General features: G+C 36.3%; 4 protein-coding genes across 4 annotated transcripts; all 4 read left to right on the forward strand.

Moving 5' to 3' along the window:
- Positions 1-6,679: 6,679 nt before the first annotated feature.
- LOC143529100 (ATP-dependent zinc metalloprotease FTSH 12, chloroplastic-like) lies at positions 6,680-9,621 on the forward strand. The gene is made up of 4 exons (XM_077024969.1): positions 6,680-6,709; positions 6,790-7,032; positions 7,133-7,273; positions 9,589-9,621. The coding sequence occupies exons 1-4, from the start codon at positions 6,680-6,682 to the stop codon at positions 9,619-9,621; spliced, it is 447 nt and encodes a 148-aa protein (XP_076881084.1).
- A 165-nt stretch (positions 9,622-9,786) lies between these two features.
- LOC143529101 (ubiquitin-like-conjugating enzyme ATG10) lies at positions 9,787-12,061 on the forward strand. The gene is made up of 5 exons (XM_077024970.1): positions 9,787-10,014; positions 10,772-10,831; positions 10,907-11,012; positions 11,653-11,750; positions 11,867-12,061. The coding sequence occupies exons 1-5, from the start codon at positions 9,787-9,789 to the stop codon at positions 12,059-12,061; spliced, it is 687 nt and encodes a 228-aa protein (XP_076881085.1).
- A 1,600-nt stretch (positions 12,062-13,661) lies between these two features.
- Positions 13,662-15,240, forward strand: LOC143529099 (photosystem I reaction center subunit XI, chloroplastic-like). Its single transcript, XM_077024968.1, has 2 exons — positions 13,662-13,969; positions 14,655-15,240. Exons 1-2 carry the CDS (start codon positions 13,820-13,822, stop codon positions 15,144-15,146), a joined length of 642 nt encoding a protein of 213 aa, XP_076881083.1. The 5' UTR covers positions 13,662-13,819; the 3' UTR covers positions 15,147-15,240.
- A 2,361-nt stretch (positions 15,241-17,601) lies between these two features.
- Positions 17,602-24,877, forward strand: LOC143529092 (glutamate receptor 1.4-like). The gene is made up of 6 exons (XM_077024963.1): positions 17,602-17,830; positions 18,642-18,683; positions 21,613-22,727; positions 22,961-23,264; positions 24,045-24,391; positions 24,533-24,877. The coding sequence occupies exons 1-6, from the start codon at positions 17,602-17,604 to the stop codon at positions 24,875-24,877; spliced, it is 2,382 nt and encodes a 793-aa protein (XP_076881078.1).
- Positions 24,878-25,033: the final 156 nt, after the last annotated feature.

The following is a 25,033-nucleotide window of genomic DNA, read 5'->3' on the forward strand; positions in this document are numbered from 1 at the left end:
GAATTTGGCGACTAAGTCATCCCAGTTCTTGATTTGACCGTCCGGTAATTTCTCAAACCATTCTCTGGCTGCCCCTGTTAATTTCAATGCGAACATGTGACACCAATAGGGTAGCGTCCAGCCACTTACTCCACCAACTGCTGTGAAGTTTAGCAAATGGTCACTCGGATCCGACATTCCATAATATTTTCCCAGATTGCTTGGAATTTTAATGTTTGTCGGGAAGGGAGCGGTGGCTATCCGCAGAATGAACTTTGATTTTTCTGCAAAAGCAGTGGGATGGTAGGGTTGGTGAAACCTTCATCGGCATCACTGTAGTACTCAGTGTGCTTCGGTAGTGCCCGCGGGCGACTGGTGTCTTCCTTACCATACCCACGGCTATCTTCACTTACATAACTGTCCTCATAAGTAACATCTCGCTGCCCCCCGGGAAGCCAGGCTATGCTCGTGCGTAGTTCTTCGAGAAGGAGCTCGCTGAGTATGATAACTCCTGCCTTGACTTCTCGAGGATGGATGACCAACTGTCTGAGAGACATCTTCTAAATCTGGATCTTCAGTACGCCGTACCACCGGTGGTGGTGACAGAGACGGTGAGTCATAAGTCAGGGTTCTGGCTTGTAACTGACTAGTTCTCACTCGTCGTTCGTACTCTTCTTTCAGCCTCAGTTGTTCTTGCTTGTACCACTTATCAGGAGTAAAAGTAGTCCTTCCAGATCGAGTTTGGTGACAAACCCTAGTTTCTTCACCATCGAATCTGGGAAAATCTCCGGCTCAGTCTTCCAGAACCAGAGTACGAGTGCTACGACGAAGTTCAACATCTTCATGCCTCGGGAACTCTCCGGCCCCGTCTTCCAGGACCGGAGTTTGATTGCTCCGACAAGGCATAGTAACATCGAATCTCGGGAACTCTCCGGCCCTGTCTTCCAGGACCGGAGGTAAGTTGTTCCGACGAGATTCCACCAGCACTTGTCCTTCCAGGATTGAATCGCCCTGGATTTTGGTACATCGAACTCTCGCCGGTGTGGCTGCAGGAGGTTGCTGGTTCTGACTCATTTTCAGATCACGAAAAACTTTAGAAAAAACGTTCAAACAACTATACTTCTAGCTAAAAACGGATGGCGCCAATGAGTAACAATGGCGTCAGATCCCAGCTATCTGCCTGCAAAACAAAGCACCGTGAGTCTCGTCATGGGAAGAACACGATGGGGGGTCTTCCCGTAACCATCATCCGGCGTGAGAATTAGTACTGTATTCTGATAGGAATAATACAAGTACAAGTATATTGCGTAAGGCTTGAGAGTGTGAGTGTGTATACCTGAAGTGGATTAAGTTGGTATTTATAGCCGGAATGTGAGGAAAGGTGATTGGTGAAGTTGTCACTATCATAATATTCCTTTCTTAACTGAATGGACATGTGTCGAGCCATTATTGGATGTGACAGCCTGGCCCCGTCTGTTATTGTGCACGTCGTGGGACGTTCATTACGTGTCCAGGTGTCATCTTTTCGTTGGTCGATGTCGCTATCAGGTGGTTATGGAGGAACCTTCTAGAAATAGTTTGTTACAATTGCTCTCCCATATCACGTGGGGATCATGTGAGTCCCTTGTGTTGCTTGCGGGTTCCTTCCGCAGATGCACATTTAGTAATCCGCGGGTTATGATGGAGATCCGTGAAGCATGTCTTTATGAACCGTGGATGACTTCGCCAGTCCACGCGTTCTTCATGCAGATGCCTCCTAATGGTTCGCGGATGTCCCTTAACAATCCGCGGGCCAAGTTGGGGATTCACGGGTAGCTTTGCTACCCTACCTCCATAGTGGTGTTGTGCCTGGTTGCCAGAAGAGAAGGAGAAAGAAGAGCCAGCTATGGTGTTGTGCGTGGGTAAATTTGTCTATGAACCATTCAGCTTGAATTTTGATCTGAACGAATAAAAGGATGCTGAAACCATTCAGATGCATGATGTTAACAAACCAAACACCCTTAAATCTGAGCGAACCAGACATTGTAATCTGAATAGGCTCATTCAGACACAACCAAACACACTCCAAGTCTGCATCAAAAAGAGCTTGTGCAAATATTTTTAGTAAAGCGTCTTCGAGAAAACAAATAATCTGCAGATGGCAATGTCTGTGCGGCGCAGGCAAAAGAGCCTGCGAAGACCTTTTTTCAGAAAAACAAACAGCGCCTAAATTTGAGCAATCACTGTCATGCTTCTTTCTATCCCACTGGTTTACGCAAGAGTCTGTTGACTCAGACTCTTAGGGGTGTTCATTTAGGATCTGAATGATACTATTCATATGACATGTCTAATTCGCTCGGAGAAAAGGCTGTTTGGTTTGACAAAAGATACATATGAAGGATTCAATTATCCTCTTACCCATTCAGCTTTGAAGGAACGCTGAATAAAAAAATAGACCTAATTACCCATGTTCCCTTTCTTCTCCAGCTCTCCCCCATCTTCATCATCATTGCCACTGCTACAATCGTTCTTTTCCATCACCATCGCCAATCTGTTCAATCCTGTAATCTCGACCTAATTACCCACCCCTCCAAAGCACACATGTTCCTTATAATTTCTCCTACTCTTCTGGCGCCCGCATCAGTTATGATTTTTGTTTCCCTACTCGAGCTATTCTATTCTTTTTCCCCACCTTAGTCGAATTCTGTTTCCTGACCACTAGAGTTCAACTATGGCTCGAACTACTTGGCTTAGAAACTATGGCTTATCATTCGAACGACAAATTGATGTTTAGTTTATACTAACTGATGTTTAGTTTGGTTGAATCTTACTTTTATAATTAAGATAAATATTAATCAGCACATATTTGTGATAGAAAATGTTGGCTCTAATAATTAAGATAAATAGTTGTATCACAAGCTGCTTATCAGGTACTTAACTTAAGTTTTTATGCTTTAAATTGCATGTTAGTTTGTGCTTTTCTAAAAGAACAGGTCGTTTGCTTGATTTGTTTTCTTGATTTTTGTAGTTGTCGAATGTATTTGTTAATGTAGATTGTCTTCATCTGTCACTATATAACAGTTATTTTTTAGTGTTTGTTGTTTTCGTTTATCATTACATGATAATTTTTGTTAATGTAGGTTTCCTTTATGTTGAGTTGTTAGTGCACTATTGTTTATTGTATTTTGGTTACATGGATTTCATACTCTGTTTTAGGGTCTTTCACTTCATACTCTAATTATAGTTATAAACTCCTTTCAAATGTTATCACACAAGTAAAATGGACTAATGTGACAGTGCATAGTGGCCTTAGTTTTCACTTTTTCCAAATGAAAAACGTAATTTAACAATGTTACAATGCAAAAAGAGTCAAATTATTTGCACCATTCTCTGTAGGTATAATAATAATCATTAAGTTTTAATATTTGGTGATGTTTTATTAAAAGTTTAAAACAAGATTTGAGGTTTTTGAAACAAATATATTATATGCAGGGTGTTTAGGCCTTTAGGGGTTGTTAGTATAAACTATTTGCTTTAACTGTATTTTTTGGTTAACGTCTCATTAACATATTCTTTTTTTGTTATCAGGTCATGTTGATGATAGAAAAGTTAAACGTACAGTGGTTGACTTAAATCTAAAAAGGAGCTACGCACTCCACCACTTGCATCTATTTATGATTTTCAACTAATTTGTAAAAACTGGTGACATGCTTCTTAGTTTTTTTACTTTTTTTTTTTAATCTCAATGTGCTGTCTAACTTTAGTCTTAACAGGACATTTTTAACATGTTGTAAACGTGTGTTCATGGTTTCTTTTGGTACTTCGTCTTTGCAGGAAGCTATGAGAAAGCTTATAAAGACTATTCAAGCAAGCATGTGCATGAAAGAAGTTGGGACGATGTAGCTACAATGTTTCTTAAACAACTTATTTAGGTTCCGAAACATGAAGTGAACAAGGAGATATAGCTCAAGCGTTGTTTGATATTTATGGATTTTGTCTATTTGTGAGTGTATTGCTAAGTTATTTGTGTGAGTGTATTGGTGAACTATTTTTAATATGTATTTTGGATGGTTATAATGAAAGTTTGTTTTAAAATGTATCTTGGTTGGTTATATTTGGTCATTCAGTATGGATATTAAGCTCTCTGACTAAACAAATATATTTCATTCAACACAAAATAGTTAAATGGGGTAAAATAGTCATTCTATGGAGTTATTCAAAGGTCTAACCAAATAACACTTACTGGTTCAGCACTTACCGGCTCAGAGTCACTTAATCATTCAGACCTCTTACTAGTTCACACTTAATGGTTCAACACTTTAACCCCTAAATCTTTAGTCTTGGATCATATGCTCATAAGTAAAAACCTTAACCTTATCAATCTTTTTGTTACAAAAAATTAGACTATTATAAATGAAATAGAAAAAACTTGCACATTGGTCAATTTAGAATTTAGAGAACAGTCTCATTATAATCTCATGCATTTTTTAAATTTTATTCAATTCCCCTATTGTTTTTTTTTAGGTTTGTTTGATCTTGTTGTCAGGTGGCACCAAGTACTTGTTGCCATGGGATTTGGGGGTGTTCGGGTGAGCTTTTAGATTTGCTTATTTACTTATTTGCTTTTTGGAAAGCAAAAACCATTTTTAAAAGCTTCATTTTGAAGTTTTGGATGAGCTTTGCCAAATATCTTTTGCTTTTCAACAAATAAATAAGCAAGTTTGGGATTGAGTTTGAAAAATCTTTATTAGCTTATTAGCTTTTTCAAAAAGCCATTTTGAAAAGCCAGGATTTAGGGCTTTTGAAAAACTGCTTTTTAACCTTTTCAAAAAGCTAAAATAAAAAAAGATTTTTGTGATTGCCAAACACATTTTAACTTATTGGTCTTTTGAAAACACCAATAAGCTAATAAGCATTTTTCAAACTCAATCCCAAACATGCTCATAATAAGCTTTTAGGGGGTGTTTGGTAGAGGGAATTGAGGGGTGAGAAATGGAATTGGAAAGAATTCTCTTGTTTGTTTATGAAAGAAAGAGGTGAGAAATGGAAATAAACCATTTCCATTTCTCTGATTTCGTTTCTCTAAAAAAAGCGGAGAAATGGATTTCTAAGGTTCCATTTCTCAGTCTCATTCCAGGGTTTCCTCCATCGATCTGCTAGGTATGATTCTTCCATCCTCTCTTTCTTCTTTAACAACATATCTTTGATTTTTGAAACCCTACTTTACGATTTTGCTTGCTTCTACTCCTTCACTCTTCCGTCACATTAACATGTTCTTTATAACTACGATTTCTTCATCTTCGTATCAGTTTCTCTGTATATCTATTTGAACCAAGGATGAAAGCCATTTTATATATGGGGTTTCAGTATATTACCCATGACCCAGGTACTTTTCATTCTTACTTGATACATAAAGTTGTAACATGAGTAAATGGTCGATTACAAGGGCTGTGTGCATCCGGCGATTTAAGTTCCTATCAAGTAACACGATTTAACTTAACTTCAATCTTCATCCAATTTGGTTAGAAAAAGGTCACACGTACATAAATTTATAGTTTTGTGTAATTTGTAGCTTTAAAGGTGAGGATGAAAATGAAAACATGAGCTTTCAGGTTGTGAAATTGAAGACACAGGATAAGAATAAACTTCAGGAAGAATTAGGGCTTTCAGGTTAGTTTTAGAAATGCCATTTTTGTATCTAATGTTTAGGCCTTTAAATGAATCGAATGAACACAAACGGAGCATGTTCATGTTCGTTCATTCGTTTAGCTTTAACCGAACAAGCGTTTGAACACGAACAAATAAATGAACAGGGTTTTCTTGTGTGTGTTTGTTTGTTAAGAAAATGAACGTATTCGTCTATGTTTGTTTGTTAACAGCATAAAGTATAAACGAACGGTTCAGGAACTTAAACAAACAAACATAACTGAACATAGATGAACAACATAACTGAACTAAAACCTATTAAAAGTAAATGTCAACAACAATGTTTGTGGTCTAAAAAGTTATTTAGACTAGAGTAAACTTTAATGGGCCTAAAAATTTAAATGAATATGTTAACGACCTAAAAAATTCGTAAACCAACGAACATAAAATAATTTAAATGAAAAAACGTAAACGAACGTTCATGAACATAAATGAGCGAACGGGACAAGTAATCATGTTCGTTCGTTTAACTAAATGAACAAAACTTTGTGTCCATGTTCGTACGTAAATAAACGAACATAAACGAATGGTTCACGAACTGTTCATTGAGCGTTTGGTTTGTTTACAAGTCTACTAATGTTTAGTAAAAATATCTGATGGTTTTCTGTTGCTAGATAATAATCAAGAAACTAAAGGAACATGGCAAGAAAGCCTGCAAATATGGAAAGATATTCTGAGAATGGAGCAATTAGCCGAACAGTTAGATTCATCACGTGCTAAATATGCAATTGAATTTGACATGAAAGAGGTTGAAAAAAGTCTTCGTGAAGAAGATGCAAAGGCGAAAGCCAAAGGCACACAAGGCGTTAGAGCACTTTGGATATCAAAAAGATGGTGGCGTTACCGCCCTAAACTGCCTTACACTTATTTTCTTGAAAAACTTGAACATTCTGAGGTCAGACATGTGACTTTTTCTTAGATTTCTCTTTCTGAACACCTCATTTTTCTCAATATAGAGCTTTGACAGGTGGCTGCTGTTGTGTTCACCGAGGACCTGAAAACATTATATGTAACAATGAATGAAGGGTTCCCTCTAGAATATGTTGTAAGTTTCATACTTTTAATATATTAAAAACTCTGCAACTTTTTCCTTTGACTTTGACTGATTCGGGTTGTTTTCTATAGGTTGATATGTCTCTTGATCCATACCTTTTTGAAATGATCACAAATTCAGGAGCTGAAGTTGACTTACTTCAAAGGAAGCAAAGCTATTACTTATTAAAGTTTATAATTGCATTACTTCCCGGAATCTTGGTTTTGTGGTTTTTAAGGGAATCGCTAATGCTTTTACACATTACTTCAAAAAGATTCCTCTACAAGAAGTATAATCAGCTTTTTGACATGGCTTATGCCGAAAACTTTATCATGGTAACGTTATAATCTTCATATAAAACTTACTTTCTTGTTAGATATATATATATTTCATGGCCAATTTTTTTTTTATGTTAAATTCATTTTACAACTGCAGCTAGTTAGAGAAGTTGATGAAACAAAATCAATGTATAAGGATGTAGTATTAGGTGGAGATGTTTGGGATCTTTTGGATGAATTAATGATTTACATGCGGAATCCTATGCAATATTATGAGAAAGAAGTCAAGTTTGTTCGGGTAATTTTAAATATTTTTGTATGATCAAATATTTGAAATAGGCCTGCAAACGAACTGAACGTTCAGTCATTTGTTCGGCATGAAGTTCGTTTCATTACTAAATATTTGGTTGGAATTTATGCATCTTTTTATATGTTTTTTATTTTTTAATAAATATTTGTTATGAAAAAAATACTTGTGCTAATGATAAAGTTGATATAATTCTCTGTTTATTTCCTATGTACCAAACAAGAGAAATGATTCTTAGCTATATTTCTCTACTGAAATCTCTGTACTACCAAACAGAACAGTCAATTCTCATTCTCCAGACCAATTCCCTTTCTCTGCAATTCCATTTCTCTATTCCATTTCTCTACAATTCCATTCTCTGTACCAAACACCCCCTTAGTGTTGAGTTTTTCTACAAATGGTAACAAAAAGAGAAGGATGAGAAGTCATAGTTGATTCCATGTGTCAAGTGAGGACCAAAAGAGGAAGGGCATAAAAGAAAAAAACACATATTTTCTCAAGTCATATGCTAAGCATATGTCAAATCCCCTATCATTTTGAAATGTTTATAACTTTTCGTACGACATTTTTTTTAAAGTTCATCATAATAACAAACGTTTTTATCTTTAATATGAGTATGACTATGTTTTATAAAATAAAAAAAACTTACGTCATTGTGTCTTTCTGTTTATCATTGTGTCTTATGTTCATCTTTGTACTATCATTGTGTCTTATATTCATCTTTGTACCTCTCTGTTTATCATTGTGTTTTTGTGCTTATCAGTGTGTTTTTTTTTCAAAAGTGATGAAATCTAAAAATTGTAATAGTGAAATAGCACCGTTGTGTAATTTTAATATGTAAATACAATAATAAAATATCAACCATATCTAATACATAAAACACAATGATTAATACATATTACACAATAACATAAAACGTAAAACACAATGGTGAATACATATTTTTACATAATAATCTAAAACGTAAAACACAATGGTAAATACATAATACACAATGACCTTAACATAATACACAATAAATGTAATACACAATGATGAGTATAAAGATACTATAACGAACAATAGACAAAATGATGAGCATAAAGACACAATGACGAGCAAAAGACACAATGATGTACTTTTTGTTTTAAATTTAATCTTTAATATGTGTATCGATTATAAAACATAATGATCATAACCTATAATACAATGTAGAAAACTCAATTACAAAACACACACACACACACACAATGACAAATCAATAACACAATGTATAAAAACCCACTATTTTTTTTAATTGTTTTACAATAATATGGTACTCATATTAAAGATGAAAAAAACGTTTGTTATCATGATGAATTTTTTTTGGAAAAAATTGTCATATGAAAAAATTATGGATGTTTAAAATGATGGGGATATCGATATTTGCTTTGCAAGTGGAGAAAGAAAGTCAACAAATATGGACTATTCAATATATGCCAATTCTATCATTTTTTTATTCTCATTTCATCATAGTCATTCAAATCAAAGATCAATGCACTAGATGATTTCTCACATTTCTCATTTTTTGTTTACTTTGTATTATAACATAATCCTAAGCTCTTAATATTATTATGGGGTTTTTTTTAGTTCATCACATCATTTACTCAAACATTTGTCAATGTGTTTGTGGTGGAGTGATAAATAAAAGACCTGATGTTTCATGTGACTCAGGTTTGATCACTGCCCCCATCATTTAGTTTCGGCAGCACCAGGCGATGATGAGAGACTAGGCAAGTAGGTGGCGCTCACTGACTGGATCCTTGAACTGAACGAGTTTTATCTCACCACATTGCCGCCAGGGCATTGACCTTAGATGAGAGTTTTCACCAAATCCAAAGACAAGTGTATCTAAAGTGATAAATTTAGCCGGAAGCTCATTTAAGAGCATCCTTGAACTGAACGGGTTTTATCTCACCACATTGCCGCCAGTGTTCAAGGGCATTGACCTTAGATGAGAGTTTTCACCAAATCCAAAGACAAGTGTATCTAAAGTGATAAATTTAGCCGGAAGCTCATTTAAGAGCATTCTAAACCCATCCCCTAAAATCATGTGAGGAGAATTTGCAAATTATATGATGGGGTTGTGAGTGGTTGTGGGTGCAATTTATAGGGTAGATAGAGTAAATGTAGTGATTTTTTGTAAATTTAAGGAAACTTTGTTAGTCCATGTTTATTTTTTAATATTTGTTGAATTGGTTATGAGTAGAAGAAAGAAAACACTGTAATGATAAAGATATAAGAAATTATTATTTAATTAAACATGACACTAATATAATGCTTTGTAGTGTAATTACAAACCCAAGAAAGAGAATGCTTAAAGGAGTTAAAAAAAGGGATTTAGTCAAACATTCCCCAACAAAGATACTCCTCTCAAACCCAATCTCTAATTTCCCTCTAAAGCGATTATTGTTTCAGTGATAAACAATTAACAAGAAGAGAGTGGCCGTTGTATGTTCCCCCAAATCTGAAAGTAATACGTACTAATGATTTCCAACAAAACAAAAACAAATTGCAACGGAAGCCTCTCATCGCCCGATTTTGAGATCGCCGCCAATGCTTTTGGTACCAAGTGGAAGACTTTCAATTCCGATTATCCCGAATGGATATGGGTCGATTGCTCCAACAGATTAGGGGGGTTTGCAGCTCATGGAGTCACTGAAGGATATTTGTCTTTACAGAATCTCTTCTTTAAAAGTCAAAACCCTCTCAAGGTTTGACTTTTACATTATTACCACTTCAATTTCAAACACACTCAATATGCAATATGAATCTTCTATGTATTTCTTTCCAGCCGAGCTCGACCCGAGCTTTGGCTTGTTTAATATACTACATGAGCTTAGGTTTATTTAATGTTTTTCTTAAAATATATAAAAATAATAACTAAGTCACAAATCAACTATTAAAAACAGTGATTACATAAGTTGAGCCGCCACCCCTTTTTAATTACAAAACCCAATTTTTTAGAAATAATAATTAAAAAAAGTTTATAAATTAATTAATAAATAATAAACGAGCCAAGGCTCAACTTACGAGAGCTTGAGCTTGGCTTGTTTCGAGCTCAGCTCATGAGTTGTTTATTCAACCTCAGGCTTAGCTCGGGCTTGGCTTGTTTATAAATTATAAATTAATTTAATATACCTTTTTAAATATTTATATATATTTTGAAAAAAAAAAAACCTTAAACGAGCCTAAGCTTCGCTCGAGCTCGTGTAGTATCTTAACTCTTAAATGCGCAAAAGCTCGGCTCGAACTCGGCTGTGCAAGGTGAAATCAATACATAGAAGTCCAAAAGAGTTAAAACTTAAAAATACACAAGGCTTAAGCTCGGGTTTGTTGATAAGTAAACGGGCCTTATTTGAGGCTGAGGTCTTGGCTCGTACTGAGCTTTTTATGGATTTGATCTCCAGTAGCTCGCAAGCGGCTCTCCTCGTTGGTCACCCCTAATTTGACTCTATTTTTCTTATGCAGGAAGAACACTGTGAATGTAGTTCAGTTGATTATGAAGAACCTGTTGATGATGCCACTTTGGTATATACATATTTGATTACTAGTATTATTGACAAAATAGAGGATTCTTGATGAAAATTAGTTTGAATTTTGAAGGTGCAGAGTACTGGTGATGATGATGATGGATATTGGTATGATTTTCATGTTGTATACAGTTCTTCGTATGGTGTTCCGGTGCTCTACTTTCGTGCACGCATTAGTGGTATGCTAATCTCTACACCTGTCTGATTTAACGTGTATGCGTGGCAAGATGAGCGGGTTGGGTAACAGGTCACTACAGTCTACAGGTTTGGATTGTAACGCCCAACGGGGTATTTATGGTAGTATGGTACTGACCTGTACGGGTCTGGTTGGGTACTTGGGTTCTTAAATAGCTTCATGAATCTTGAAAACTCTTGTTTTTAATATTCTTGAAGCTAATTGGCATGATATATATAATTAGGGGTGTTAATTGTGTCCGGTTGGTGGGTTGAATTGGTCAATCTGTTTTATTCGTGTAAAAAGTATCAACCCTAACCCGCACCCACTTAAAATTGTGTAAACTGAACACGAACCATTTAACTCTTTTATCTAAACATGTTAATAGGTTGGCAGGCAAGAATAATGACGTTGCAAACATGTAAAAAATGGGTTAAACGGGCCATAAACAGTTCATTGGGTCGACCTGTTTAACCAAACACGACTTATTTTTTTTAAATGATGCCAACTCAAAACCTGATTTTGTCGCGTCGTGAATTGTCACCTAATATAATGGTACTTAGTTATTTGATCCCTGATTACATTCAAAATTAGTTACATTTTCGGTCTATGATTTTCAAAACTGATGCTTGTCAAATGTGTAGATGGACAACCTTTGAACAAGGATGAAATCGAAAAGAATCTACCAACCGAATCCGCCAAGGTGATGACAGAATCCAAATGGACCTTCATAACCCAACAAGTAAGCTTTTATTTTCCTCAAATTCATTGATTATTTGCATGTAATAATTATAACAATATTCTATTTCACATAATGGTTTGATGTTCATTTATGCTTTCACTTTTTTTTAACTGTAGGAGCACCCGTATTTGAATAGACCATGGTACACGCTACATCCGTGTGGAACAAGCGAGTGGATGACGCTACTTCTTGCTTGTGAGAACTCAACAACCGAAAACCGAAACGAGCAATACTTGATATCGTGGTTTTCAATTGTTGGCCAAGTTTTTGGTCTGAAATTGCCCTTTGAAATGCTGAAAAGCGTTAGCTGACTGATTTATGAAAAGAGTTGGTTGGTTAATGACTTGATTCCTTATGAGAATTACATAATTAATACAAAAATAATTTTACTTAGTTAAGATAGTCTGTTATTTTGTTTTTCTAGTTAATTTATATGTGGCATTATCTGTTTATATCCTACATCAAGAGCCACCTTTCCAAAAACATCAACAGCATTACACCAAGTTGTTTAATGGAAGCTTTTATATTATGTCATGTTCTAAAGTAAATGTTAGTTTATAATAAAACATAAAAGCATAAATGGCAAGATAGGACATGGGCCGAAGCCATTTCGTTTGATCATCTTTTGTACTGGTCGGCGTTGTTGAAGAACTTATAATAATTGTTGGGTTAGCCATGAATACGAAGCAATTTTGTTCAACTAGTTATCTAGATTTTCGAACAAAACAAGTTTAAAGGTTGTACGCGTTAAAAATACTTGGCTGGTTTTTATCTCTTGACCCATTTGACCTCACATTTATTTACTGATAGCAGGTGTGTGGGAGATTTTATTCCATTGGTAGGACTTAAATACAAAGCATATGATTCCACTTCCAGGCCCTAAATACTACCTAAATGAGAAACAGACCACTGGTGGAGCTTAGAGGTGCACACAGAAACCGGTTAACAGGTTTTTAACCGAAAGTCTAACCGGTTAGTAACCGGTCCAATCCTAACCGGTTACTAACTGATCCTAACCGTCGGTTAGTAATCTGTTTATATTATTGATTTCAACCGGTTACTAACCAGTTAACCGAACCGGTTAACCGATTTTTTTTATTATTTTATTAAAAACCGGTTTTTAACCGGTTAATACCCAACCGGTTAACCGATTTTCTTTTTTTATTAATTTTTCAGAATCGGTTAGTACCCGACCCGATTAACCGGTCTAACCGGTTATTTCCCACCAAAAAAAACCGGTTAGGAAATTAACCGGTTATAGGTTAACCAGTTAACCGATTTGTGCACCTCTAACCGGTTATAGAGCTAATCCACTCGCAAAGCTGCAACAGGAAACAGAGACCACTTCAGCAATTTCAACACCATTCATGTGCTTTATGTGAGTGGAAGTAGGGGTGTAAACGGGTTGAGCAACTCGTGAGCTTATCGAGATGGGCTTGGTAAAAGCTTGACTCAAGCTAAATTTAAAAGAGTTCGAGACGGAGCTCGAGTTTATATTGGAGCTCATCCAATCAACTGGCTCAAACTAGCTTCATTTTGAACTTGCCTACGCTTGTAAAAGGTAAACCCAAGTGAACATATTACTTGTCTACGCTCAAGTTTGAAAAATTATTCACTAGTCGAGTTCAAGTTCTTTTAAGTTAAACGAGTCGAGTTAGCTGCCAACTCATGTAAATTCATTTACACATCAAGTAAAAATAACACCAAACCAGAAATGGGCTGCTGTTAGGCCTACTTTACAATGAAACTGGCCTTCTAATATTTAAAATAACCCTACTACCCAAGTATCTCTTTACTTTTGTTATGTTATCACTCATATTGAATATGTATAATTTTATTTTCTTTATTATACAAAAAATCATATGCCACTTAACAATTGTCATCCATATACTACACTATCTACTCACAAGATATGGGATAAGGTGGCAAGCCATCCAAATATTCATTATCCAATAAGGGCCACCCATGTATACAGAATCATCTTTGGAGGTGAACCCACATCTCTCTTAACAAAGTTGTCATAATAAGTTACACAAAATTGAAGAAACTGATCACAACAAGCACCAACCATGGCTAGCCTCCAGCTCAAGACCGGCTTGACCTCCTCATTGACCACCACAAGGCCGGTTGCACCCAAAGGCCTTTCTGGTTCACCTCTTAGGGCCTTCCCTTCTTCCAGGAGATCTTCCTCCACCATCAAAGCCGTTCAGAGTGAGAAGGTAACTTTTATTGATCTTCTAACTTTTAAATTGAGAAATAATACATTATGAATTAAATTTTATGTTTTGTATCTGAGTGAGTTCTGTATTTGGCCCATCTAATGCACCTATCAGTTTAGTTTAGTTTAGATGTTAAGGGTTAATACCATAAAAAACCAACATACTTTTTTATTTTTCAGAAAAAAAGTCAGTTCACAATTTTTGGTTGGTATACTAAAGTCCCTCTACTTGTAAAAAATATATGAAAAAGCCACTAAACTAAATTTTATATGTTAAAGTCCTTCAACTTGTATAAAACACCATGCTTTTTAATATTTTTAAAACAAGTTAACTCTTAAATTTATCAAAATAAGATGATATAATTCATTTTTTATGTCATTTTATTAAATTTTGACCAATATATCAAATTCTTTGTTAGAATGATATAATTCTTGTATGTATATTTTTACAGATCTAGTGACTTTAATATATCAAAATTAGGTTGAGTGATTTTTTTTTATTTTATTTCTAAAGTAAGAAAGAAAATTGGTTTTTTATAGTATTAAGTATTAACCCTTCGTAGTAATGAGTTGAAATTGACTACCTTTAGAAATAATGTTTATGCTGAACTCTTGAACATATAGTCACATATTTTATCTCTTTGAATTTTGTACTTCTGCTTGTCTAATATGATAAAATTGTGCAGCCTACATACCAAGTGATCCAGCCCATCAATGGCGACCCATTCATTGGAAGCCTCGAGACTCCAGTGACATCAAGCCCGTTAATCGCATGGTACCTCTCAAACCTTCCCGGATACAGGACTGCAGTGAACCCCTTGCTTCGTGGCATTGAGGTCGGGCTAGCCCATGGGTTCTTTCTAGTGGGCCCATTTGTGAAGGCCGGCCCATTGAGGAACACAGAGTATGCAGGTGCAGCCGGATCACTAGCAGCGGGTGGGCTAGTGGTAATTCTTAGCATTTGCTTGACAATGTACGGGATTGCATCGTTTAAAGAAGGCGAGCCGTCAATTGCACCATCGTTGACCTTGACCGGGAGGAAGAAGGAGCCGGACCAGCTTCAAACAGCTGACGGTTGGGCCAAGTTTAGTGGTGGTTTCTTCTTTGGTGGGATCTCTGGTGTCATTTGGGCTTATTTCCTTCTTTATGTTCTTGACCTTCCTTACTATGTGAAGTAGGTGAAATTACTATTTGGGCCTTCTTAAATTTGTATGGAAACTTGATCACTTCACTGTATGATATACTTTCTTTATTCTATTGTTTAAATTGCAAGACTTTTAGGCTTTTAAACATTACAATGCATATAATATAAAATTAAAGGGTTGACTAAATGTACCCAAGCTACCCAATGGGAGTATTTTGTTTTCTTCTGTTCTGATTTATGGCAAAATGACATCAAGATGTTCGGGCTGGGTTGGCTCACATAATAAAAGACAATACCATATGTGCAAACACAATAAAAATACGAAGTCATTTGAAATAGTAAAGAAACTAATTTAACTTAGCTTTAATTAGTGTTCAGCTTGATTACTTTGATAGTTCAAACCAAATCGCTTGCTTTCTCTAGATTTCGTTTGGTCGTCGGACCAAATTGCCGCTAGTTGGCTTGCTCAATTTGGCTTTAAGGCATGGTCGATTAGTCACTTTGGGAGAATTGGGTAACATTGTAACAGGTAATAGGTAATGGGTTATTGTGTAGATAAACAAAGCGGGATTTTAAATATGGCATTTAAAAAAGATATGATTTTTTTATATTTGGTCAACCGTTTATATAATTTTTGTATATACTAAAAATAGATAACTTTTTCAAAAAATCAATGGGTAGTAATGAGGGCAAATTTGTTTTTTCATAAAACCAATGAGGTCGATCAGGGAAGAAGATTAGTATAGTCCGAAATTTCGGTGGCATACGCTCTACATGAAACGTAAAAAAGATCGGTTTCAGAGTACCTCTGTTAACTTTGAATTTCTTTGAAAAGATCTACTCGCTTTTGAAAAATTATTTTCTATCCTATCCGATTATTGATTTTGTTAGACGCAAAATAATAAAAATATGAAAGCAGTGGCAAAGTTTACGCTAAATCATAGAGGTGACCGAAGTCATAGACCCAAAAGTTTTCGAGTCAGCGATTCGGTTCGGGTCGGGTAAAATAATATAAAATATAAATATATAATTTTTCTTCATTCATCCAAAGGACTGGTCTTACAATAAAATACAAAAACCAGATAAATTTTTAACAAACAAGTACCTAAAATATGTATGATAATGCGAGAATGGTGAGTACCTGGAAAAAAAAAATATTTCAAAGCAGTCCGACGACCTTTAAGTTCTTTGAACTCATCAATTACGGATTTTGAATCAAATGTTTCGGTAAGTTCTTATTATGTAAATCACCAAGTTATAATTGAGATACTTATCTTATATCTTATTGCAAAGACGATTCTTGAATATTTTTATTGGTGAAAATCCCCTCACTGTAAGTGTCAAGATTAGCCGAACCACTCTATCAGCCAAATAGTGCATCTCACGTTTCTGAGTTTCCACAAGATTTTTGCATAGATCAGAAATAGTTGATACACCACTTAGCTTGGTATTCTTTGTCATCTCAATGTTAAAAATCTTCAATTGATATCTTGAAAGAACCCCCTCAAGCTTCGTAAACTCTTCAGGATAATACTTCTCAAACAAATCTTATTAAAATTAATCACTTTTGTAACTAAACTAGAACTAAGAGATAACAACTCCATCGCAGGCTCATTGAATCTACAATTCAACTCTTCTAGTTTTTTGTTCAATGGATGTAAAGAGATCTACTTGGTAATAATGTTCAAATGTAACATGAAAATCTATTTTATAAGGTCGATACCGAGTATAAGTATACGAAGCGTTCATGTTTGGCATTTCTATTAGATGCTTGTTACTAAAAAAAGTAACTTTTGTAATAAAAGAATTCCATCCATTATTTCCATAATCATTCGGATTAACCTTATTTGTTGAAGAAACTAAGTCAGTGACATTAAAAAAAATCAAGGGTAACCAATAGCTTTTTGGTAAAAATACTCAATGGTAACCGGGCTCAATACCTATATAAATTTTGGAACGAAGTCGCGAAAATTTGCCATACTAAGTGAAAAAACAGGGGTGACCGGGGACACCCGGGTCCCTCATAACCTTTGCCCTTGTCTGAAAGTGAATTCCATATATAATTCAGAACTGAAAGCTATCCAAGTCATATACAAAATCTATGGAACCTACAGTTTTGTTAATCTAGATGATTTCTAAAGTTGCATGTAGAATCTTAACCACTATTTTCTCTTGAAGAGATCTTCAATATTGATGCTGATAGCTTTGACCAGTTCATCTTTATTTAACCAAATTCAATAATTTAGACTCGAGACTAATTAAAGAATACACTAAATCTTTTGGCGATAGTCAATAACAATAATTTCATGGCGGCCAGAACTAAACAATTATATTGTATCAACCATCCCAGTTTGTTTAAATCTGTTTATAATGTTCCAATTTAATTAGTAACGTCTCAGTGGCGCATAATAAACCATCTCATATATCATACATAAAAGTTTCGGTTGACGATGGAAACTAGAAGATTGAAGCAAACTGCGTATTCATTTATGATGATATTATTAATGCTTAGCTTTCAAACACTTCTACCAGCACAAGAAGTTCTATCTCACAAAGAGATGCAGGTGGGAGTGATTCTTAACATGGATTCAGGGGTAGGAAAGTTAATATATCACTGCATTTTCATCGCTATATCTGATTTTTACCAAGCAAACCCTCATTACATAACACGAATAGTTTTCAACATGAGGGATACCAAACTGACTGCATTATCCTCTGGTACGCCTTTTGCAGCCTATTTCAAATTAGATTTTCGGGTTTTTTGTTATAAATAAGTTAATAGGTTTGGGGTCTCTAGGACTTCTTCATTTTCCGACAGGCGACAACAACATATGAATAATAGAGTTAGGATGATTGGCTGGTCGAGTAATGAGTCAAAATGAATTCGGGTTTCAACAAGAATTTTTTAGTACATGTAACCGGTTAACAACACATTTTGTCCATTAACCTTTCATATATTCTAAGAGTAAAAATTTGATAAAAAAAAAGTTAATAAACCATTTATTTAGATTACAAATCCATAACCTAGTAGAATGGCGCTTGCCCACCATAAAACTGATGTGGCTTCGAATTCTAGCAAGTGATATCTAGGTGTAAAAATTTATTGCTAATAATAATAATAATAATAATAATAACCATTACAAGAGCTGACATTTTATAGGGATTTTCTAAATTCGCAACTTTGCCAAATATTCAAAATTAGAAATTGACTAGAAAATCTTGAAATTAAAACCATAAACTCAGTGTAAATTATGCTCTTCAATGATTTACTCCATTTAAGCAAAAACGGAAAACTATTGAAGATTGGAAAAATCAGAGCTTTAAATCAACGAATTAGGGTATGACAGTGCCAAACCACATTGATCCGGCACGTCAGGGCATTTTCTTTCGTTGGCTATGTTTGTTTAACGTTTGGGCATTTCCTATCCTGCTTACCATTTCCAAATGATCCAAATAAGAGTATGCTAATGCTTGGTTGTTTAACACGTTTTATAAACTAAACGCTGATATAGTGTTCATGGCAATTCAGCTCTTGAACTTTTGGAGAACACCAAAGTGCAAGCAATAATAGGTCTGTTGTTTATATAGAGACTGAACTAGGGTTAGTAAATTATTATGCAAGAAATCTAAACCGGGCCGGGCTTGGGCCCGACCGCCCACACCCGTCTCCTCTTTTGACTTCATATAATAAACCGGGCCAACAAGGCCTACGAACCCAACAATCTCCCACTCGGAGGCCTTGAGTACTCTCGTCTGCACTCCTGATTGTACTTCTGTAATCTGAACATTAAACTTCTTCTAGTTGCCACCGCCTTCTCATCAATTAACCTGAAGGCCCGTTGAAGCTCCCCGGAGCTCCAACACGTCAGTCATGGCTGAAACTGCCCCTGACCCGTTCTCTGTCCCTACCGGCTCCCACTGTAACGAACTACCGGATCCTGAGATAACCTGAGAACAAACACTCTCCATATTCAGCAAGTAATTCATTGGAGAGACTTTTACAGCTGGAATACTGGTTTTCTTAATCCACTGTCGACCTGGAACTGTAACTGAAACACGACCTGTGCTCCCACTGTCACGATGTCCCCCAACTGATTTAACCTTCCTAGCTCGTTCATCCTGAATCTTCACTTTGGCTCTGGGTTTGTTACTTGCAAAACGAACCTTCTTCTGCCCACGAGATTCTGTGAACCGGACTTTGTCTTTCACCAAAACTGGATCCACTCCTTTCGGTGACATATCGACCATATACAACGAACCCATTTTCTTGCCACGAGCAACCACGAGATTCCCTTTGACTACTTTCCACTGCCCATTCCCGAACTTAACATCGTGCCCTTGGTCATCCAACTGCCCAACTGATATCAAACGTTTCTTCAAACTTGGAATAACCCTCACGTCTTTCAAAGTCCAAGAAGTACCGGCTGAAGTTATCAAATCAACGTCTCCCATACCCGTAACCTCTAAAATATCATCATTCGCTAGTCGAACCTTTCCAAAATCCCCAAATTTAAGATTCTTCATCGTTTCACTACAGTGAGTGGCATGAAACGATGCACCAGAATCCATCACCCAAGCATCAACGCTACTCTCAACACTACAAACCAAAGCCTCATCACTTCTGACCCCGTCATCTGTGTCGTCTTCTGTAACGTTCACCTCTTTCTTACCATTCGGACACTGATTCCTGAAGTGTCCTTTCTCTTTACAACCCCAACATTCAATATCCTTACGAGTCTTAGACTGACTCCTCTTCCTGCTCCCACTGCCTCGCTGTTTTCCCCTACCTCTACCTTCTGTGACTAGCATATTGCCTGATGATTCACCTGAACTTCTGCGTCTTGAATCTTCTCCCAGAATCAGATCTCGAATCCCATCGAAAGTAATATTTGTAGACGAACTACAAACTGCAGTCACTGTTTGCGACCAACTGTCGGGCAAAGAGGATAATAACAAGAGGCCTTGAACTTCATCATCAAACTTAATGTCAACTGACACTAAGCGGGACAAGATCGAATTAAGATTATTGATATGAGTTGTAACTGACCCACCCTCTTTCATTCGAGTTGTCACTAGCTCTCTGATAAGATAGACCTTATTCGCTGCCGAAGGCTTCTCATACATGTTGGATAGTGCGTCCATCATACCACGGGCTGTGGTTTCTTTCATGACGTTAAACGCCACATCTTCCGACAATGACAATGTAATACAAGCCCTAGCTTTCTTGTCTAACTTCTTCCAATCTGCTTCTGACAACTTTTCTGGTTTTTTATCCTCAAACACTACATCCAAGTCTTTCTGACAAAGGAGTGCCTCAATCTGCATCTTCCACCAACCGAACTTCTGTCCGTCAAACTTCTGTATCGAAACCTTTCCGTCTTCTGCCATAACAATGACTAAAACGAAAAACTGGATAAAAACAGAGACAGACACAACAATGGCACGAGCCTGAACTTAACGATTGTTCTACTGAACTCTGTTAAAAAAAAATCAACCTATTTAAACGTGTAGCGGAATAACGAACTGAAAATCAAAAAACTGAAACTTTAAACTGAAACGATAAAACCTGACAAACGCGGTTGGCACTGGTTTTGGTTTCTTTAATGCTTCTTCTGATTTGACGACTATTCTTCAACAGAAATAGGATCTTGATATAATCTTTCTTGGCTCACACCGCGCAAAAAATATCGACCCAATATGTTTCCGGGCTAAGCTGCCCAAGTTTTTGGCCCACAAAAAAAGTTTAACAAAGCTTTGCTCAAGTAATTCTTCCCTGTCAAAATCTCTTTTGGCATGAACTCCAAGAAGTTAAAATAACAATCTTGATTTCTTGCTCCTTTCGTCAAACCTCAAGAACAACAAACTTCAAGAAATAATAAATAATAACTTCCTCCTTTATGGTCAATCATATACAGCCAAACAAACTGGAAACGAATAAACGGTGACCAAACGATCGGTGGCGGAAAGCAGCACAACTATGGTGGTGATGCGGTGCTTGACTGAACCCTAGTCGCGATTGGTCGGGCTGGGTTTAGCGGCGGCGAAACAGCGGCGGCGTATACCCTAACGACAATCGGAAAACCGTAGCGGCGGCGGAACCCTAGCGCAGTAGGGTGGCGGCGGCTGGATGGTTTGGCGGCGACTCGGCAGGTTCAACGTGTTCTTCGCGTGATCTGAACCTAAGCTCTAGATACCACTTGTTAGGATTAAACGCACACACGAAACTGAACACACACACGAAAGCAGTAAAACGAACACGAGGATTTAACGTGGTTCGGTCTAAACTGACCTACGTCCACGGGTGGCAACTAGGTATATCTTTATTGAGTGACAAATATTACAAGTACATAATGTTGTTTATATAGAGACTGAACTAGGGTTAGTAAATTATTATGCAAGAAATCTAAACCGGGCCGGGCTTGGGCCCGACCGCCCACACCCGTCTCCTCTTTTGACTTCATATAATAAACCGGGCCAACAAGGCCTACGAACCCAACAAGGTCCAGACCCAACAGTTGAAGCAAGATTCTTGGAAGTTTTAGAAGAAAAAGCAAATGTACCAATTCTTTCGTTTTCAACAAGTTTGTTTTCTAATCCGAATCCTTATCTTGTTCAAATTGCACAAGAAGAAACAACTCAAATTAAAGCCATTGCTGAAATGATAGAATTGTATGAATTGACGAGCATTGTACTTATCTGTGAAGACACTACAGATGGGAGGCAAATGGCTGCTTATATTATTACTGCGTTTCAAGATAAAAATATACATGTTGCGTATACTAGCCAAATTCCAACAGTTGCCAGTGATGAACAAATCCGTGAAGAATTTCTTAAGTTTCAGCATATGCAAGCCACTACATTTGTAATGCATGCGCGTCCTTCTCTTGCAACCAATATATTTTCAAGGGCGAAAGAGGTAGGCATGATGGATGAAGGATACGTGTGGATTATAACCGACAAAATGGCCAACTTCTTGAATTTCATGAACGATGATGCCATTGAATCAATACAAGGGGTGGTCGGTTTCAAATCATATTTTCCAAAATCAAGAGAGCTTCATAAATTCATTCCGAAATGGATAAATGAATATTACGGCATTTTGGCATATGATGTAGTTTATGCACTAGCTATGGCATTTGAGAAGGTGCACACTAAATTTATAGGTGCATCACTTATAAATATAATGTTGAATACGAGAACTGCTTCAAATGCCCTAGAAGTTGTAAACGTGATCGGTAAGGGTGATAGGATGGTCGGGTTTTGGATGCTTACTGGTGAGTTTGTTAAAGAAATAGGAAAAACAAACTCGTCTTCTAATAATGGCCTAGAAGATATCATATTTCCTGGAGGAACTACAAGTATTTTAAAGCGTAGGAGGCTGCAAATGAAGGGCAAGAAGCTAAGAATTATTGTTCCTGGTTTTGGTGTATTCCCAAATTTGATAAAAATGGCGGTTGATCATAGAACAAATCAACCGACACTTAGCGGGTTTTGCGGGGATGTTTTCAATGCTGCACTTAATGCATTAAACTCTGGAGTAGAGCCTGAATTTACTCAATATCCTTATGAAGAAGGAAGGGCTTACAGTGATCTAATTGACAAAGTCTACTTTAAGGTATGTATGTTTTCACTAAGAGTCTATTTGGTATGAGGTAATTGAATGGATGAGGGAATGGAATACAATACTTCCGGCAACTATTTCAGCTAATTTATTTTTATGATCCATTTAACATAAAACGCAACTCAATGGACCCATTTTAAATTGGATGGTTGAAATTGTGTTTTAAATTAAAGCATCATATTATTTCTGGAATTCTATGATAATCTTGTATGTGTTCATTGCATCAGGAATTTGATGCTGCCATTGGGGATATAACGATCACATGGAACAGAAGTCTCTATGTTGACTTCACGATGCCATTCAGTGATACGGGAGTTGGCACCATAACACGAAATTCAAAGAGAAGCATATGGATCTTCTTAGATCCTCTTAGTTCAGATCTTTGGCTCACTAGTGGTGGTTTCTTTCTCATTTTGGCGTTTGTCATTTGGTTTATCGAACATCACATAAATGAAGAGTTTCAAGGTTCAACACTAGAGCAAGTTGGAACAGCCCTCTGGTTTGCCTTTTCTACTCTTGCCTTTGCTCACCGTAAGCTCTCTAACTCTAATATAGTTTAGTTATAAGATTTGATTTTTCGGAATATTAAGATCCATTTTTGATTTCCTAGAAAATATCCATTTAATGTTAAGTTTATCACAAGTGAATATCAACACAGACCGAAAGATAGACACATTATATTCCCTATCGAACAAGCTACTCTTTTCTTATGTTTGATCGACTCACGAAAAATTACAATGCAACTTAGGGAACAAGAAAAGAATTAAATTAGGAAACACAATCCTAAAAAACCTTCAAATTAAAATATAACTTGGCCCTCAAGGAACCAAGCCTTGATCTCCTCTATAAACCCCGTGAGATCGAACTGAACCACCCTTCTGAGCCAAGTGTTGCTCGTTTTATATTTAATTTCTTTATAGATTAAAATAATAGATCTTTGGTGAGTTAAGATCAAATGTGCTAGCGTTAGGTAAGATCATAAGCGTTTAGGATAGAATGGGTCTTTTTTAGCACATGCCAAGTTGGGATCTGGCTCCGGTTAGGTTGCCATCCCAACACATTATTTGTGTCCATCTTAAATAAAATTAATGTATTGACTATGTTTACAAACAATAGTTTAACAATGAAAATCTCTAAATAAGAAAGCTCTATGGTTGTATGCATAACAAGTATAATTTTGGGTGAATTTTAACCAATTTGACTAGTTCCTCACGTAGCCAATTTTTTAGTTGACCCGTTAGATATGAAACACAGCCCAAAATGACTTGATAGAAACACAACCCAAAATGACTTGATAATTTGAAACAACATGGGAGAAGCTGAAAAGTAATCTATCAAGATTCATGGTCATGGTTTGGGTTTTCGTAGTGCTTGTTCTGACATCAAGTTACACAGGGACGTTAAGTTCACTTTTAACCGTACAAGAGATTGCATCAAATGGAGGGATGGCCCAACTCCCAAGTATTTCATATGAACTCTTAAATAGGTCGGCGAAGCTAAAATCACCAGCTGACTATGCTAAAGTGTTAAGAAGTGGAGAAGCAGGCGCTGTCATTGATGAGATCTTGTATGTTAAAACATTCATTTCATTGTATCCAGCTGACGAATTCTCCTTGGTGGCCGCATCAACATCAACAATCACCAATGGTTTCGCCTTTGTAAGTTTATTTACTAATCCATTTCAATCATATCATGCACTTTCAAGCAAACAAAATTGATCTTAAAAGACAACTAATTTTAAGCTAATTTTAATTTATATGAGAAAGAACACACAAGAATAAGTCTTCCTTAATTTACAGGTGTTCCAAAAGGATTCAACATTGACAAGAAAAATGTCGGTTGAGATAGCAAAGCTTCGTGAAGACGGGACACTGAAAGCATTAGAGGATAAATGGTTAAAACAACCATCTTCATTGATATCAAACGACATCTCTGCCCCTTCACGAAACAATTTGGATCTTTATGGGTTTAGGGGTCTTTTTCTTACAAGTGCATTGTCCATGGCGCTGGCACTTTTAGGATCCATGATCTATCTTTATAGTGAAAAATGGAATGGAAAAAGTAAGATGGAGATATTAAGGAGCATCTTACGAAGATCAGATGTGATGCAATCACAAGAAAGTGTTAGGGAGCCAACACTTTAATCTGTATTTTCTGACTTCTTTTATTGAGTCACAGACAGACATTGAAAATATTTAGCTTCATTTAATATAAGAAATTTCATGTGCTAAGTAGCCAACAAATACTAAATAAATTTCATTTAATATAAAATTTGCAATTCATATTTTTTATTCATACTG

Source organism: Bidens hawaiensis, unplaced genomic scaffold, assembly GCF_021521415.1.
Source record: "Bidens hawaiensis isolate Kalapana, Puna unplaced genomic scaffold, B.hawaiensis_p1.1 tig00008479_1, whole genome shotgun sequence".
In the NCBI taxonomy this organism is placed as follows: Eukaryota; Viridiplantae; Streptophyta; class Magnoliopsida; order Asterales; family Asteraceae; genus Bidens; species Bidens hawaiensis.

Bases quoted from the DNA above. Each gene is read 5' to 3' on its own strand.
- LOC143529100 (XM_077024969.1), top strand. From the start codon at position 6,680: ATGAATGAAGGGTTCCCTCTAGAATATGTT. The intron at 7,033-7,132 runs GTAACGTTATAA...TTACAACTGCAG, and splicing joins ATGCCGAAAACTTTATCATG to CTAGTTAGAGAAGTTGATGA. The intron at 7,274-9,588 runs GTAATTTTAAAT...AATGCTTTGTAG, and splicing joins AAGAAGTCAAGTTTGTTCGG to TGTAATTACAAACCCAAGAA.
- LOC143529092 (XM_077024963.1), top strand. From the start codon at position 17,602: ATGATGATATTATTAATGCTTAGCTTTCAAACACTTCTACCAGCACAA. The intron at 18,684-21,612 runs GTCTGTTGTTTA...GAACCCAACAAG, and splicing joins CAAAGTGCAAGCAATAATAG to GTCCAGACCCAACAGTTGAA. The intron at 23,265-24,044 runs GTAAGCTCTCTA...TTGAAACAACAT, and splicing joins TACTCTTGCCTTTGCTCACC to GGGAGAAGCTGAAAAGTAAT.
- LOC143529101 (XM_077024970.1), top strand. From the start codon at position 9,787: ATGATTTCCAACAAAACAAAAACAAATTGCAACGGAAGCCTCTCATCG. The intron at 11,013-11,652 runs GTATGCTAATCT...TCAAATGTGTAG, and splicing joins CTTTCGTGCACGCATTAGTG to ATGGACAACCTTTGAACAAG. The intron at 11,751-11,866 runs GTAAGCTTTTAT...TTTTAACTGTAG, and splicing joins GGACCTTCATAACCCAACAA to GAGCACCCGTATTTGAATAG.
- LOC143529099 (XM_077024968.1), top strand. From the start codon at position 13,820: ATGGCTAGCCTCCAGCTCAAGACCGGCTTGACCTCCTCATTGACCACC. The intron at 13,970-14,654 runs GTAACTTTTATT...AAAATTGTGCAG, and splicing joins AAGCCGTTCAGAGTGAGAAG to CCTACATACCAAGTGATCCA.